At 54.0% G+C, this 17,663-nt stretch overlaps 1 protein-coding gene across 10 annotated transcripts in view; it reads right to left on the bottom strand.

The window, feature by feature from the left end:
- Positions 1-652, bottom strand: part of POU2F2 (POU class 2 homeobox 2) — a 32,911-nt gene extending 32,259 nt beyond the window's left edge. For all 10 annotated transcript variants that reach the window (XM_019629083.1, XM_019629084.1, XM_019629082.1 and 7 more), the window contains exon 1: positions 574-652. In XM_019629083.1, the coding sequence (XP_019484628.1) occupies positions 574-640 (67 nt within the window). In that variant the 5' untranslated portion in view covers positions 641-652. The remainder of the gene's footprint in view (positions 1-573) is intronic.
- Between the last annotated feature and the right edge of the window lie 17,011 nt (positions 653-17,663).

Below are 17,663 nucleotides of genomic sequence, written 5' to 3'. Positions count from 1 at the left end.
TTAGATGGGGAGGTCAGGAAAGGCCTCCCTGAGGAGGTGATAGCTGAGCAAATGAAGCGAGGAAGCCAAGAGATCATTGTCAGGGCTACCCCCACAATGCCACACACAACAGCCCTCCACTCTCCCTCACACACAGACGCATGACAGCCACACTCAGAAGACTTAGGACTACTGTTCACATACCTTTACACAGGCATGCACACATTCAAATGTCCAGCAACTGACAGCAACTCAGCCCCCACTCAAGGAGCACTCATGTTGGCCACCCACTGGTCCTCTATGTAAGAGCCTCCTACCAACCTCAGGTTGCATCCCCTCCCCCGGAGCCTTCAGAACAAGGTGGCAGAGATGGAAAGAAGAGGTCAGAAGCCCCCAGGTGTCTGAGGGGGAAGGGGAAGGAAAAGATGAGCTGGGGGTGGGGACCCAGGGTGGGAAGGGGGAACTGCTGCGGTACAGAGTGAAAGGGCAGAGGAGACAGCTAAGGAAGAAGGGCAGGGCAGGCCAGCGATGGGTAGAGCAGGACAAACCCCAAAGAGCTGCCCGTGTTCCCTAGCAGTGGCGCCGGCCCCTTACCTGGAGCCCCCATGCTGGAGTGAACCATGCTGCCCGCCCCGCAGGGCTGGGGGAACAACTGTGTCATCTCCCCGCCCTCTCTGGGGGCCAAGCCTTCTCTGCCGGAAGTCACCCTGGGAGGAAACCGCAGGGTCCGCCCCCTTCGGAAGGGAAAATACCCTGACGAAGGCCCACCCCAGCAGGCAGCGACCCCAAATCGTGTGTGTGTGTTGGGGAAGTGGGGGTACTGGGTCAGAGACCAAGCAGGCTGGAAGACCTGACTTCCACAGCGGTGCCTCCAGGAGGTGCCTGCAGCAGTTGCCCCAGCCCCACTGCCGCCTCCACTGGGGCAAACACATCTGGAACAGGGCGTGTGGGCCTAGGAGAGAAGGTGGACCTACAGCAACAACAACAAAAACACTGGCTACAAGTATTTGGGGCGTGGGGCTTTCCCAACGCGAGACCCTGCACCTCGCACTTGACACGCGTCATCTCTTAAAGCAATCACTATTTGCCCCATTTAGCAGACGAGAAGACTGAGGACCAGAGAGGTGAAGTGGCCTTCCCAAGAGCCCAGAGCCCAGAGGCACAGCAGGAGGTGGCGTTCGCGGTGGATTTCCGGCACGGCCGTGGGGAGGGGGGACCCTGCCGCGCACCTGTTCTCAGGTGAGGCGACCGGGGCCACCACTGAAGGGAAGTGGCGCCCGTGGGCAGTTCGGGCGGCAGGTCCGGGCCTTGCCCTGGAGCGGCAAGAAGTCGGCCACAGGGCAAATACGGGCGCCGAGGCGGCACCGGTGGAGGGGAATCCCGGGTCCCCTGGATGCCGGCTGGCTCTTCGCGCCGCGGCGCTCCCGGCCCAGCGCTTCGCTCTGCGCCCGCCAGAGGGCGGCAGCGCCCACCCAATGGGCCGGAGGGCGGGGCCGGCTGCGAAGGAGGGAGCCCCTCCCTTCGCTCCCCTCCGGGTCTACCCCTCTTCCGCCCCCGCGCGCACACCTGCGAGGGTCACACAAAGGCGCAGGACTCCCGGCGCACGGCGGCGCAGACAAAGGCGCGGCGGAGCCACTGCCCTCTTCTTTCTCCTGTTGCCTGGTCCGAGGCTGCCGGGCTGCCCGGCGACTCCAAACTGCCCATCTGCCCACCTGCCTGTCCCAGGCCCCACAGGACTCGATGCCTCCCACGTTGGGGGACCCCCCCCCCAAACCACACGCGCGCTCACCGACGCCTGAACTCACCATTCCCCCCACACACACACACACACATACACGCGCGCGCAACACACACACTCAAGTATTTCTACACGCGAACCCCAGCACTTCTCTCTCTCTCTCTCACACACACACACACACACACACACACACACGTGCACGCAGACACACAGGCCCCAACTACCCTCCCCACCCACCCTCCCACTCTCGTGTTCAGACACCCCTTCTGTTCCCTCACGTGGATACACGGGCACAAGGGCACATATACACATATGTGCCCAGGCAGGCCTCCCAGTCCTTATCTCACTCCCTGTCTGACCACACTCACACCCATGCACACTCACGAAGGATATAAGGCAGACCTTCATGAGTGCCCCTCTGTTGGCACCCAGACTCGCCCCGGCAGGCAGGCCCACTTGATGGGAATGACCAACAGTCCTTACATCTGCACACAGAGAGAACAGTTCCCAGCTGTCTACACTCCACAACATCCCATATTATAAAGGCCATTTCGCTGAGAAAATCCAGAAATCATACAGCATCAACCCGGCTCCAACTCAGACCTCCTGCCTCCTGTCCATATCTCTCTCTCTCTGATGCAGGATTTCTATACATGAGGGTCTTCGGGACAGCAGTCTGGTGGCAGTGGGGTACTGGAGCCTTGGTTTAAAGCTGTATTTGCCCAGTACACTGTTTTGATTTAGGATTTATGTTTTGGGGCTTTGGAAATGAAGGTCATAAGGACTGGGGGGAGGGGGTGCAAAACCCCACCAAGCCACCCCTATGCTCCACCCCAGACATTGTCAACATCACCCATGTGTGGAGCGTGCTTTTGGACCTGACCCGGTGTCAATCCCTCATTGTGAGCAAGAAGAGAAGTGCCACCCATTTCCATGCTGCCCTCCCAGGCCTGCAGCTGAGTGGGGGAGCAGGGGAAAGCCTTACAGGCGCCCCCATCGGATGAAGTCACCCCACCACCCCTCTTGCTTCCCATGTTGGCTCCACTATTATGGCCTCAGGCAGACAAGAACTGAGTCCCTGAGCCAGAGTCAGGGAATCTTGAAGGAGAATAGGCCTGAGATGTCCCCCTGCCTGAGAGAGGACAGAGGGGCAGAGTTTGGGGCACACTGGGTGAGTAGGGCCTGGTAGACAGGAATGGGGCAGCCCAGGCAGGGGAGATGGTGGCCTCACAGCTGGAGAACAGGCCTCCAGCCATATTGAGCAAGACAGGTAGGGCACAGGAGCTGGGGAGCAGCAGGGGCCCTGGGGGTGCAGGAATCCTGGGCGGGAGGCAGCAGGCGGGGAGGCCAGGCTGGGCTCAGGGCTGAGCGGTAATTAAAGGAGACGCAGGGGGCTCCCCAGGGCCAGCAGGGCTGGTAACTGACACGCGGGCCCCATTGCTCCGCTCATATTTCTCACCGGATCGATACGTTTGACTCCCGACAAGACAATAATCGCTTGTACGCGGCCGGCGAGTCGATCAAATACATTATTAGAGCGAGGTCCCCCGGGGGCCCGGCGGGGAGTGGTGGGGGGAGCAGCCAGCCCACCAGGGACAGCAGAGCAGGATTCTTCACCCCTCAGGGCCCCCAGCCATGGCCTCTTTCTCTCGGCCGCCCCTGGGGACCCTCTCTGCGGCTCGGCTCCCTATAGCCTCTTTCTGGATCCTGCTGTGTCTGGCAACATCTCCAATGAGCCCCCCCCCCCCCGGCTGCATGGGGGCCCAAGGGTTCTTTCCCCACGAGCACTGCTTCATCTGTAGAGCTGTAGCATGTAGGAGCTCAGAGGGGCCCCTCAGACCCCCAGCTTAGCAGGAGGTAGGGGAGAATGGGTTGCAAGCCACACTGCGAGTCCACTGCTGGGCCAGGAGACAAACTGGGACCTAAGATTCAGTGACACAGACCTCCCCCTGCAGCTCAGCACATTGGCCTTCAGCAGAGCCCAGGCCAAGGCAGCCTCTGGGGGTTCAGGGAAAGCTGTCTTAGGGACCCAAACACGTGGGAAAACAGGATGACAGTGGCAGACAGACACACAGATAAAGAGAGGTTTGGCTGATCCTGCTGCAGGGCCATGCAATCCTCCAATGGGCCTCCGATACTCTCAAATCAAACTCAGCCTGGCCCACCCCAGGTACTGCCTGCCCACCTCTTCCCCACTTTGCTAGCTTCTGGGCTGGAGCCTTCATTTCCTGTCTACACACCTGCTTCACCCCTGGCCCTGCCCTCAGAACTGCTTCTCCAGTGGCCCGAAGTCAAGGTTAAGCTGTATCCACCCCGTGTTCTACTTAGGAGCACCAACATCCAAGTACTTAAATATTTCTTCTTCTCCATCATCATCAGCTGCAGCAGCAGCACTGTCGATTCTGTGCTAATTGAGCCAATGCATTATTTCTAACCTTCACGACAATCTCAGGAGGTAAGGTCTGTTACCATCCCCCTTTTATGGATGAATTGGAGCTAAGGGAACTGAAGTCCCTCGCCCCATGTCACACAGCAGGTGAGTGGTTGGAGTCAGGGTGGAAACCCAGACCTGCCCTCAGCTTGCTCTTTCTCTGCTCCCCCATGGGCCTACTTAGAGCTTTGACTCGCTCCCCATCCTCCAGTGGACAGCAGAAAGCCACTCCCTGCCCACTCAGAGCCCACAGCCCAACTCCCACAGACCTTAGAGTTTGTTCTTGATATTCAGCAATGCATTGAACTCCCTCCTTCTATTGAAGGAACCCATCAGTTCCCCATTTCCTTCAGTTCAAACATTCCCTATGTGTCCCTTAGTGCCAAGCCCTAGGCTAGGGGCTAAGGACCCAGAGATGAGCTTGAATCTGCCCTCAAGGAGCTCATGGTCTGAGGGGAACACTGGAGTTGATGAAATGCCCTGATATTCCATCACTGAGTCAGTAAGTATCCGATAGACGGTATTATGTGTCCGACCATTGCTAAACTCACAGAATACAGTAGTTAAAAGCAAAACAGTCAGTTATACCTCAGTAAAGCTGATTTTTTTAAAAAAGCGAAACGAAGATGTTCTTTCTCCCTGTATAGAGCTTACAGTGTTTGGGGACTGGGGAACAATTTTAAAAAGCCATCAAATTATGTAATTCCATGTTGGGAAAGGTGCTTTCAACAATAGGATACCTGGGCAGGCCGAGTGGCACGTTGGTTAAGAGTTGCCTTGGGACGCCAGCTCTGAGCAGCAGGGCCCCAGTTCGGATCCCACATGAGGGTCAGTGACACTGCCGTCTACAGCTAAGATGGTGAACATCTCAACATGGAGCTGGGCTGCTGTGAGTCACTGGCAACGGCATAGGCTGCAGCCCCTGCTGCTGTGAGCTGCCGTGAGCCACCGTGAGTGGCCATCCAATGGCCGGTGAGTGACTGCCTCACCTGGGAAGAGCGCAATGATCACAATACAAATATGGGCCAGTGAAGCGATGTCCTCCACAACTAGACTGAAGAACAAAAGGACAGCAACTTGTCTGTTCCCCTCCCCAATTCCCCAATAAAATCTTAAAAAAAAAAAAAAGAATAGGATACCTGATGTAAGATGGAGGGTAGCATTTACTCAGCAATTTGACCATTTGTAAGGCAAAGAATGTGGGGAAGAGCATACAGGCCACAGGAACAAAGGAGGTGATGGCCCTGAGGCAGTAAGCTACATAGCAAATCCAGCAGCAGAAAGCAAGTGCGTATGGCTGGAGCAGCGTGAGCAAGGAAGATGTGGAAGACAGGTGGAGAGGAAGGCGGGCCAGACCACAGGGCCTTGCAGGGCCGGGTAAGCATTTTGGACTTTACTGCAAGTACAGTGGACGCCACCAAGAGGGTTTTAAGCTGGGGAGCAACATGGTTCTGTGAACATTTTCATAGACAATTCTGGCTGGTGGAGGCTAATCTGAAGGGGCCGCAATGTGAGGGAGTTCAGCTGTGAAGAAATGGGCGGGGTCCACATGAGAGATGATGATGGCTGGGACCAGGGTGGTGGCAGTAGGGATGGTAAGAAGCAGGTATCCCCAGAAGCAATTTTGAGAGTAGACCCAACAGGATTGGTGATTGGCTGAATATGGGGTGTGAGGGGGAGAGATGAGTCATGAATGAGTCCCAAGAATGCAGAAGTACCTTTCCTGCTGTAGAAAGATTGGGGGAGAGGGTTGAGCTCAGATGAGAATGATCCTGGCAGGATGCCATACGTGCCTTGAGGTTGGATCTGATGTTGTAGGCGGAAGGCTTTTGAGCGGGGAGAGCCTATGTAAGGGAGACCAATGGGGGACTAGCGTGAGGACAGGCTGGCAGGGGGAAACTGCAGGCAGGATGACCAGGCGGAAGGCTGGGACAATGGCCCAACCATCGGGGGAGGAAGGGGCCATGAGGATGCAGATGAGGCTACAAATTCCAGTGAGATTCTGCAGTACTCTAGTGGGCCTACAAGTGGGTGGCTGGGCAGGGGGCCTGGGTGGACACTGAAGCTGTCATCAATGGACAGTGGGAAGGGGAACAGGTTGGGGGAAAGATGTTTGGGTCCCGGCCAGGGGAAAAACCAGGAAAAGGCATCTTGGAAGCAGCAAGGTCTATGGACCAGGAAGCCAGCAGATGTTTAATACACGCACATGGACACAAACACTCCTTTATTGCATTTTCACCACCACCACCAATTGCCCAAACCCACCAGAATTTCCAGGAGTTCACCTCAAGTAAGAAGAAATCAAGAAGCACTGTGATATGGCTCAAAGAACATACAAGTCAGAAGACCAACCAGGTCCCCATTCTGAAACTGGCCATCTGGTGACCTAGGGCCAGTTCCCTGTGCTCCCTGGGCCTCAGTGTCCCCATTCATAAGTGGGAGGTAGGACTGGAGGAGCACTCTAAGACTTAGTCCAACTCGAACATTCTGTGACTTGAAAGAAACAAGAACAGGCAAGATGGAATGATGGGTCAACTAGCGGTAGGATTAATACAGAAAGAGAGAGAATGTATTGTGGGCTTAGTCTAAGGAGAGCCTCACTGAGTAGACTCCAGGTTCCACTGACTCCTTACCTTTTATTAGGGACTTATATTATCCCCATTTTATTTTATTTTTTTTTATTTTTATTTTTTTAGCTGAGCCATCCTGCTACCTGTTGGCAGCTCAGCGGCTGCTCAGCTCGGGCTGGACTAGAACCGCTGTTGCTCAGAGCTCAAACTCTTGAGCGAGCTCTTAACCAACTGAGCCACTCGGCCAGCCCTATCCCCATTTTAAAGATGAGAAAACTGAGGCCCACTGTCACATAGCTAGGCTGGGATGGACCCTGAGTCTCTTAGACGCCAACGCCTGTTAGGCACAGGCCAACTGCTATGCTAAATTCCTCGCTCCTCATGTTGACTTCTATGTGTCTCTCTGACTGTAGGTCCTCTGAGAACAGGGTCCTTGACATCCAACACCATATATCCACCAAAGCCCTGGGCTCTCCCTGACAAGACTCTGCCCTCAGCCCAGGAGTTCCCACCCGCCCCCATGCTGCACACTCTACTGCAGCCGAGACTTGCTATTCACCCAGCACTGACTACAGGCTCAAGGCCACTGCTGTGTCCACAGCACAGGGAGCTGTCCAAAGGCTGAAATGCACTGGCCCTCAACCTTGGTCCAGAAACCATCCAGTGACTTCCTGCTGCCTCCAGGACAAGCCCAATCCCCTCACCATGGCCTCCAAGACCCTGCAACACCTCACCTCTCCCCACGAGAACACCACATACCAACCACACTAAAGGAAGCCAAGTTTGTCCCCACCTTGGGGCCTTTGACCTAACTAACCTCTCCCCTCGAATGCTGTCCCCCATCTCTTCACATCCTTTTGATCCTTCCAGACTCAGCTTGAAGGCCACCTCCTCAGAGAGGCCCTCCCTTAGTCACCCTCCACTCCATCACCCAGTTTTATTTTCTTCATAGCACTCTCTGGAACTCAATTACTGTTGATGCGTTTTACTGTCCGTTTCCCCCTCTGAAATGTTAGTGCTCTGAAAGCAGGTGTCCTTTTTTTTTATCTAGTTCACTGTGGCATCCCCAGCACCTAAAAGACTGCCTGGCACATAGCAGGTGATTGAACCCTACTTGTTGAATGAATTAATCCCTCCAGGCTTCCATGGCCCACAGAATGAAGTCCAGGGTGGGCTCTCCAAGCTCAAGTGGATATGGGCCCCTGCCAGCCTCTCTCGCCATGTTGCTCTCAGTGCTCACCTTCCTCCTCTGTTCAGTGACTTGGGTTCCCCTCTGTGCCCACTCTTGATGCTTCCTTTGCCTGCTGCCCAACTTCTACCCATTTCTATAGCCTTTCTCAAACCTCCCCTCTCTGGAAGCCACTTCTGACTCTGCCAGAGGCCCAATTAATAGTAATGACCTCAGTCTTCCCACAGCTCCAGGTGGCATTCTGGGCTTTAGTGCTAATCGTACTGCATTGTAATCACCTCTCAGTAAGTCTGTCCCCACAGGCAGGGCTTGAGGACAGGGCAGGGCAGGGTTTGATGGGCTCCAGGAATGTTTGTTGAATGAGGACATCTGTCTCACAGACTGTAGTGACTTGTACAGGTGCATATAAGCACTGGTTTGTGAGTCAAATATATGAGAATTTGGGAACTGGTTCGCTATTCACTTGCTGTGTGACCCTAGGCAAGTGACTTCACCTCTCTGAGCCTTGGGCACCTCATCTGTGAAATGGGGCCGTCACATGGACTGAGGGGAACTTCATGCATTTTAAATATAATATTCCCCACCATGCACAGAAAATTTTAAAAGTTCACAAAGCGTTCATCACATCAAGTTTTCGAATAGAAAAAAATCAGAAACAACCTAGATCACCAATAGGACAATGGCTAAGTAAATTGTAGTATATTCATACTCAGTATATGGTCATGAAGGAAAAGGAGACAAACCTACAGATATGAACATGATGGTAAGTTCTCTAAGACACTGCTGAGTGAAAAATCAAATTGGAGAATGATTTATACAACTTAATATCATTTATGTAAAACACATACGAATACAAAAAACACTATATATTTTCTATGGGTGCACAGGTATCGACAAACGCAAAAAAAAAAAAAAGGTCTGGAAGGCAACTTAACTAGCTAATGACAGCCACCGTTGACTAGGGGACAAGGACTAGGAAAGAAGAGAGGACTCAAAGGGGGATTTTTAACCTTCTCTGTTATTGTTCTGGTTTTTATGAAATCGTATTCATTTTTGAATAAAAATTAGAATATATTAAATGATACACAGGTGGCTAACACAAAGAAAAGCAAAGAAATGATTATCCCCGAAGTGAGGACAGTGGTTACTTCCAGCAGGGAGGGAGGGCGGAGTCTGTGTGGGAAGGTAACACACAGCGGGGAGGCTCCTGGGCGCTGCCGCCTCCTTTATCCTGACCTAAGTGGCGATGGCACAGACGTTTGCTCAATGAAGATTGATTAAACTATACATTTATGACTCATCCACATGATTGGGCTTCCTGTGGGCAGGGGTCAGTTCGTACTCGTTGTATCATCTGCTCCCCACTCACTCCCAATTCGCTGCCAAGAGGCAGACCTTAATAGAGGTCCATGTTCGGTAGGGTGCGCCCCATGGCTGCAAGCGCTAGGGGCGGAGGCCGCTGTCCAGGGTACTAGTGGCCCCAGCCTGGTAGGCCTCAGGGAGGCTGACCAAATAAGGCAGCTTCAAGACTCTATCCTAACGGGCCACCCCTCCACCCCACCTGGCCTCTGCCTGCCTTTAATACATCACCTCCTCGCTCCCCACCCCTTGCTCACTTCCACCAGGCTGGCTTTCTGTTCCTGCAACCCAAATGCAAGCTCCCACGATGTGCCTCAGGACCTGTGCTCTTGCTCGCCCCTCCCCCCACCTGGTGCCCTCTTTCCCCAGATGTCCCTGTAGTGTGTTCCCTCACTTATTCTAGGATTCCACGGACATGTCCTCGCCACAGAGAAGTCTTTTTGATCACCCCACCTCACAGTCTTTCCTCTCGGCCTCACTCTTTATCCTTTACCATGTTGCATTTTCGTCCAGCACTGCTGTCTCACATTCAAGTTTCTGCGTGTTATGTATTTATCGTCTATCTTCTCCCACTTGAATGTTCATGCTGGGAGGACAGGGAGCATGTCTGTCTTGTTTGGTTCTATCCTCCTTTTTAAAAGGGCCTCAGGTGCACAGAATCACATTAATCATAAGCCTTGGTTCAAAGCATACTCCCATCATTGGGGTGGGCAGAACCCTTTTCCGTAATTGATTTGCTTATTTATTTTATTTATTTTTAATAATGTGTTCATGTGAACCCACTCAACATTCAGATTAGAACCGTGACAATAGTCACGCTGACTAGTGTCTGACTTGTTCACTGCTGTGTCCAGCACCTGCCACATAAGAGGCACTCAGTATCTATTTGCTAAAGAAGCTAAGGGGCAGTGACCTCCAAGCCATGCACAAGGGAGCTATTGGGAGTGCCCGCCTGGCCTCACAGGAGGAGGATGGGGGTGGAGAAGAAATCAAAGGCCAGGCCCTCCGCTAAGCTCCCCTATTCTCCCCGAGGCTCCCACCCCTGCTCAGTCAGGCTGAAAGCCTCTTCAGTAGGATTAAACTCTCCACCTTCACGAAGGGCCTACTGTGCCAGACTCAATGCCAAGATCCGGGGGGCACAGGGTGCATCGGCCTTGGCCATGCCCTTGAGTTCTTAAACCTTTATGCCCCCGGCCCCTTGACTGTCCGCTATTATCCCAAGTAATGAGAGCCTGCTCTGTGCAGGCATGTGCTTTGTGATTTCCTTGCGTTGTCTCTTGGCATCTTCCCAATGATCCAATAAAGCAGGTGCTGTTATTATCCTGCCCCCTTTCAGAGGAGCACCATGAAGTGGGTCAGAGCAGGAAGGTCAATTCCAGAGTCCAGCTCTCCTTACCATTGATCCTATGCATGTTTCTCTCTCAAAAGTCCATGAGGTCCTAGGCCTCTGCAAAAATGAGGATGGCGGGGGGCTGGCCAAGTGGCGCATTGGTTGGGAGCTGGCTTGGGACGCTGGCTCTGAGCAGCAGGGCCCCGGGTTGGATCCCACATGAGGGACAGTGACGCTGTGCCCTCTACAGCTAAGATGGTGAGCAGCAGCTCGACCTGGAGCTGGGCTGCCGTGAGTCGCCGGCGATGGCGTAGGCTGCAGCCCCTGCTGCAGTGGGCTGCCATAAGCTACTGTGTATGGCCGGCAGCCAGCGTGAGCGGCCGGCAGCCAGTGTGAGCTGCCAAGAGCCGCTGTGAGAGGCCGTCCAGAGGCCGGCGACCGATCTGCCTCATCCGGGAAGAGCACAATGATAATACCAACATGGGCAGTGAAGCGACGTCCTTCATAACTAGACTGAAGAACAAAAGGATAGCAACTCATCTGTTCTCCTTCCCCCGATCCCCTAACGCTGTTCCCCTCCCCCAACTCCCCAATAAAAATCTTTTAAAAAAAAAAGTGAGGATGGTGAAAAAGGTGTCAACTTTGGAGTCACATAATAGGTGGTTATGTCCCAGCTGCAGGGCTCAGTGAGGCATCAGCAGGGTGTCACCTGGACCAGGTATCACATTCATGAAGGGCCTCAATTAAATGAGATGTGCATTTTTTACCACAGCTGGGTGCCACTGCCAGAACACACCACTTGTAGCACACTATGAATTTTGTTTTAATAAATCCTGAAATTACTGCAAATATTAATTAATGTGGCATTTTTTTTAATTGTCGTTGCTAAGAGCACAAGTCTGTAATTTCATTTTCGTGTTCCTTCATTCTTAGCAATACTGGGAGGCTCAAAAATTAGAAGTGGCGGGCCGGCCGAGTGGCGCGATGGTTAAAAACTCGCTTGGGATGCCAGAGGGCCCAGGTTCGGATCCCACATATGAGGGCCAGTGACACTGCCCTCCGCAGCTGAGATGCTGAACAACAGCTCAACCTGGAGCTGGGCTGCCATGAGTCGCCGGCGACGGCGTGGGCTGCAGTCCCTGTGGCAGTGGATTGCCATGGGCTACCGTGTGTGGCCAGCAGCCAGCGTGAGCGGCCGTCCAGAAGCCGGCGACTGATCCGCCTCGCCAGAGAAGAGCGCAATGATGGTGCCAACTTGGGCCAGTGAAGCAACATCCTCCACAACTAGATTGAAGAACAAAAACGACAGCAACTTGTCTGTTCCCCTTTCCCCAATTCCCCAGCACTGTTCCCATCCCCCCAATTCCCCAATAAAAAAATCTTTAAAAAAAAAAAATTAGAAGTGGCCTAGGCCTCTCTCAGCCTCTATCAAGCTTGCTGATTCCTGGCTGTGTGACTTCAAGCAAGCCACTTAACCTCTCTGCGCCCATTCCCAAACTGTGAGGTCTCTGAGCAGCATCTGCAGAGGGCCCTGCCTGCAGGAGATGCTCCATGTTTATTCAGAGGCGTTTAACTTGATGAAATCAGGGTGGCCCGTATCGTGTGAGACATCGTCCCCGACATCATGGAAGCAAACTCTGAACTCTGGATACTTGCAGGAAAGCGAGAATCAAGGGAAATGGGTAGATTTTGGGTGTGGCAATCACTTACTGAGATGGGAACAAGCTCCTGGAGGAGCTCAGGGACAGGGAATCAAAAGCTCTGCTTTAGACAATTAAAGCAGGAACCCTGAGCCTACTGGTTAGAAACACTTTCCATGTATGATCTCATTGAATCTTCTCAACACTCTATAAGAGAACCATTGTCAACATGCCCATTTTACAGATAAAGAAACCATTGCTCAGCAAGGTTGAATCATTTGCCTGGGGTCACACAGATGGAACCAGAATTACTGGTTCCACAGTCCATGTTGCCATCCACTGTGCTCTGCCTCTCCCCCAGACCCTTGCCACCCTTTCGCTCTGCAGGAAACACTTGGCTTGGACTGGGCTTGCTGTCTGAGACATCCATGTGTCTCCCATCCCTGTCCCAGTTATGGCCTCCTGCCAATATGATCTGTTCGCTAAGAGTTTTCACTCTAGTCACCTGTCCTGATTCACAACAATGCCGGAATGCATGCTGAACAGAGTCTCTGGGGCTCTGGGATGGTCTCCAAACTCACACAAGGCCATCTGTGAAGGCACCCACTGGCCCCTGCACCACCTCGCTCAGAGCTCACTTCCTCTGGGAGTCTCCGAAGGGAAGGCCTCTCACTCCCCTCCATGCAGGACCTCTGTCTGGCAATGAACTTCTCAGTGCCAAAAACACCAGGCAGGCACTTTGAGGTTTGCATGGAGAATACAGCCCAGGTCTCTGCTTCCCCAGCCTCCTAGAGAAAAAGCAGCCTTCAAACCAAGCTCATGCCAATCCCAGGCCCTTTGCATATACCTTTCCCTCTGCCTAGAACGCCATTTCCCTAGTGCAATCCTACTTCTTCTTCAAGGTTCAGCTTAAATGTCTTGGCCTCTCTCTGTTGGCTCCCTATTCTTGTCTCTCCTTTAGGGGGATGTATCACAATTTCTGATTTTGCATTTAATTGCTATTTACACTTAAAGATCTACATCCCCTCTAGTTTCCCAGCTCCATGAAGGTTGCCGTACCAATCTGGTTCACTGTCTTATCTCCAGTGCCCAACACAGGACCTGGCACATAGCAGGTGCTCAGCAGACATGTAGGATGTGTCAGTAAAATGAATCCTTTATGGGAACAAGCACCTGAGGCAGAAGACTTGAGTCTTCTGAGCCTCAGTTTCCACTTCTACAAACTCAAGATACTAATTCTTCCCTCACAGGGTAGTGGTGAGGATCCAAACAGGTAAAGAATATTGATGGTGGTTTGGAAAAAATGCTCTTCAAATGTAAAAGCTCTGAAGAGCTGGAACCCAGAGGTTAGACAAGATTCAGAGAAAAAAAAACGAAGAGAAAAGGGCATGACCATTTGTCTCGTAACCTTATCTGCTGGACATTTTCTATTTCCTCGTTCACTGACTCCTGCGCAATAGGGGCTATGACCCAGAGGAGGAAACTGAGGCTCAGAGAGGAGAACCCACCTGCCCACAGTGACACAGCAAGTCCATGGCAGAGCTGGGATTTGAACCCCTCTCACCCAGGCAGCCACGTGTCCATACACCTCCAGCAGAACTTGACCCCTAGCAGTGGGCTCTTGACAAACATTTATGGGTTGGACCAATGAAGAGGGCCAACTGGAGTCACCTGGGCCTGAATGGCAGTCGTGGTTCTGCCCTTCACTGGCTAGTGCCCTTGGGCAAGCCACTTCCCTTCCCTGAGCCTTAGTTTCCCCATCTACAAAGTGAGAATGATGATCATGCCTGCCAGCTAGGGTGGTCAGTGGATTCAGCAAGAGCCCACAGGTCAAGTGCTTACCAGGCAGTACACCCAGTCCATGAGCAGCTGTTAAGACCATTATTACCCTTCCAGCAACGGAACAGCATGAGCAAAGGGGCAAGTTTGGAGATGAGAGACCAGTGAAGGGTCAATCAGAGAGGGCCTCTCAAAGGAGAGGCATCTGGGGCCAGACAGAAAGGGGCTCCCAAGTCTGTGCCTGGCTGTCAAGTCGGGAAGTGGGAAGCTGGCGAGGGGCCCCCTCATCTCCTGCCCGCTCTCTCTACCCTCCACCCTCAGACCCCTCACCTCATTCCAGGTTTCCTGGGCCTCAGCCAGAATCCCGTACACCTTAATCTCCTGCCAACTTCGCTTTGTCTCCACCCCAGGCTGGTTCCACCCCCAGCCAGCCCCACCAGGTGGGAGCTCTCCCTCAGGCCCTGCTCCACCACAAGGCCCGAGATGGATCTCTCTCTCTCTCTCTCTGTCCTGTAAGGAAGGCCCTTTACTAATAGGAAAACTATGATCTGAAAGTAGTTACATAAAACTCCATCAGGGTGAAAGGTAAGAACTCTTTTAGGCTCAAGCAAGCACATGACATGTGGGTAGGTCGGTGTATATGCCATCTTTGTAACACCAACTGTCCCTTCCCTCATGCCAGAGGGACCTAACCCAGAGCTTCCTTACTCTCCTTCACAAACCAGCTAGCTATGAGGCCTGAGGGGAGGGGATGTAGGGCTTTGTTGATTGGTGGGGGCGGTCACTGAGTCCTAGGTGAAGGAGGGCAGGCTGGAAAGGAGATCTGGGGTGGTCCCTGCGTCCTCCTCCTGAGTGCCCCTCAACTTCCCACCGACTCAAGCCTGAGCTGTCTGAACCCTTCTGCTCCTTTGCTAGCCCCCAGCCCTGCATCTTCTCTGGCCAGCTCTCTGGCCCTCTTCCCCACTGGCCTAACCATTACACAGGCTCGTCACTCCCTCGCTTGCTCCACAGGTATCTCTTGAACCCCATCCCTGTTTCAGACACTGAGCTAGGGACAAGTGACACAGCCCCTGCCCTCCAGAACTGCCAATGGAAGTGGGACTTGGGTCCTTGAATCCATGCCCGACACTACTGCCTAAATCATGGCCCTGGTCATGTCATTCCCCCGTTGAGCCCGAGAGAAAGTCTTGGTGTCTTAGTCTTTTTCTAGCATCACCTTCCCAAGCCACCAGGGGAAGGTTAGCGGGCAGGCCTGCTGCCTTGAGATGTCACCGTAGGGGCACCTGGATGTGGGGTGGGGGGATGACCATGCTCCCCAGCAAGGGGATCGTGCCCCCTGCACCTGCTTCCCGAGAGCCTGCGAGAACTCTAGCCCACCAGGGCACAGGTTTTCCACAGGAGGGGCCGTAAATGCTATCTAAGCAGCTCGTTTTTACAGGTGAAAACTGAGGTTCGGCACAGGCAAGTGACTTAAGCAAAGCCACACAGCATACCTGTGGCAGACAGATGGGACCCAGCCCCCCTCCCCCCCAGCTTTATCTCTGCAGGTGTAAGGAGTTTTAACTCCTTCCAACACTGGCGCCCCCAAGAGGAGAGAGAAGAGCAGCTTGAGACCTTTTTTCTGTACTTGCTGCTGACGGTCCCAGGACCTGGGCCTCTGTTTATTTTCACAGCTGCGGGAGGAGGATAAACCAAGAGAGGCTTGGAATGAGACAAGGATGTGGGGGGCAGGCAGGGGAGGCAGGACCAGAGGGGAAAGCACGTAGCAGGGCAGAAAAAGAGGGGTATAGGGAGAGAATAACCAGGGACTATCAGGAAGAGCAGAGGATGGCGTAGGGTTCTCAAATCCTGAAGAAGGAGGCAGCAATAAAGGAGACAGTTTAGTCACACAGAGACAGAGACAGAAAGATGCAAAACGAGACAGAAGGGTATGAGGGGGGGAAAAGCACAAAGAGAGACAAAGAGAAAGAGAGAGAAGAGAAAGAGGCGGAGGAAGAGTCAGCTGGGTAGGGTCACCCGGGCCTCTGTAAATTGCTTCCCAATATCTTCTCCTCTGGCCCTCACACCAGCTGTCCTGTGGGGTGTGTGGCGTTGTCCCCAGCCAGAAGGGTCTATTTCAGGCTGGGCTGAATTGAGTGGATAAGTGGAAAAGGGATCCAACCCCAGCCTATCCGCCCCCTTTGCCCCGAGCTACCTCCCAGAGACAGGAGTCCAAGTTCAGTGTGGAAGATACAGGGCAGGCCCTGGAGGACTGCAACCGATAACAGGGCAGGGGCAGGGGCCAGAGGTGCTGGCCTGCCTTCCCCAACCTGTTCTCGTCCCCAACCAGCTGCTACTGCCGGTGGCTTCTGCTCTCCAGACTTGGGCCCGTGCCTCCCTCAACCTGTGGCCGTCATCTCCCTGCCTGCCCAACCCCGGCATCCTCCTGTCCATCGCTGTCCCCCACAGTCCACTCCTCCAGAGCCCACCTTTCGCTCCCCTGCAGGTTTGGGGCTAGGGAGGGTACCCAGCGGCCTAGCTGGGGAGGGGGCTAGGTGGATTATTGCGGATGCGAGGGACTGCGGCTGACACGGACGGATGGAGAGGAAGAGGAGGGGGTCTTGGTGATAGACAGTGCTGATTCTGTGTGGGGGTGGCGGGGAGGGGGTGGAGGAGGGCTGGGGGAGGGGTGGTGAGGAAGCGGGTTGAGGGGGGAGTAGGACCAGGCTCACATTTGGCATTCAGGGCAGCTGACAATAAAAATGCTTTATTGCCAAGAAACTGGATCGATCGGGGCTGGAGGGGGCCGGCAGGGGGGACGCGGAGGGCTCAGCGCAGAGGCCGGCGGCCGAGCCTCCGCAGCGACCAGGGCCCAGCCGCCCTCCCCCCTGCGCCCCCCTCCCCACCTCCTGCCCTTTCTCTCTCCTGCAGCCACCGCTTAGTTCTTATTATATTTTTTCTTATATATTTTTTCCCCCAGCTTCTCCTGCTCCTGTTATTTTTTTTTCTTTTAAATTTTTTTTTTAAACTCGTTGCACTCCCAATGCTGCAGGCTGGGTGGGGGCAGGGTGGGGGTGTCAGCCCAGGCCAGGCCCCTATCCACAGGGCTTACAGAGCTGCTGTCTCTGAGCTGAGCCCATTTTGCCTCCACATCCCCCAGTGCAGTCAGGCTTCCCCCAGAGCCTGCCCCAGTGGGTACCTATCTCCCTCTGCTGCTCAAGAAACACCCATGAAACACGTCCCACTCTGATGGGCTCAAGGCCCGGGGCCAGGCCTTCCTCCCCTCCCCCTTACCTGGCCCCCTGCTCACTCCCAGAGCCATTTGGCTGATGGTCAGAACTGTCCGTCAAGGGGGCTCTGTGCCCCTGGAGACCCAGATGGGAGGAGGGAAAGGGAGAGGTCGGGGGTCAAGCCACGTCCCCTCAGCTCAGCTCTTTCCCCTCCCCCTTCCAAACAAAGGGAACAGCAGCCCTGACAACACTGGGGTGGGGGGCGGCCTGGTACTCAGGGAAGTGGGAGGAGAGGGTCTGAGGGGATGGCCATGGGCAGGAGGTGGGGGTGGGGCCCGCCTGCCCCTCCTCTGCCCTCCCCCTGAGGTCAAGGCTAAGGTGATTCCTCAACCTCTCAGAGGCTGGGCTGGGAGGGAGGAGGATCTGGACAGACAAAGAA

Source organism: Hipposideros armiger, unplaced genomic scaffold, assembly GCF_001890085.2.
Source record: "Hipposideros armiger isolate ML-2016 unplaced genomic scaffold, ASM189008v1 scaffold_824, whole genome shotgun sequence".
NCBI lineage: Eukaryota > Metazoa > Chordata > Mammalia > Chiroptera > Hipposideridae > Hipposideros > Hipposideros armiger.
The sequence above is the reverse complement of the archived record's forward strand: the minus strand, read 5'-3'. Positions and strand labels throughout refer to the sequence as shown.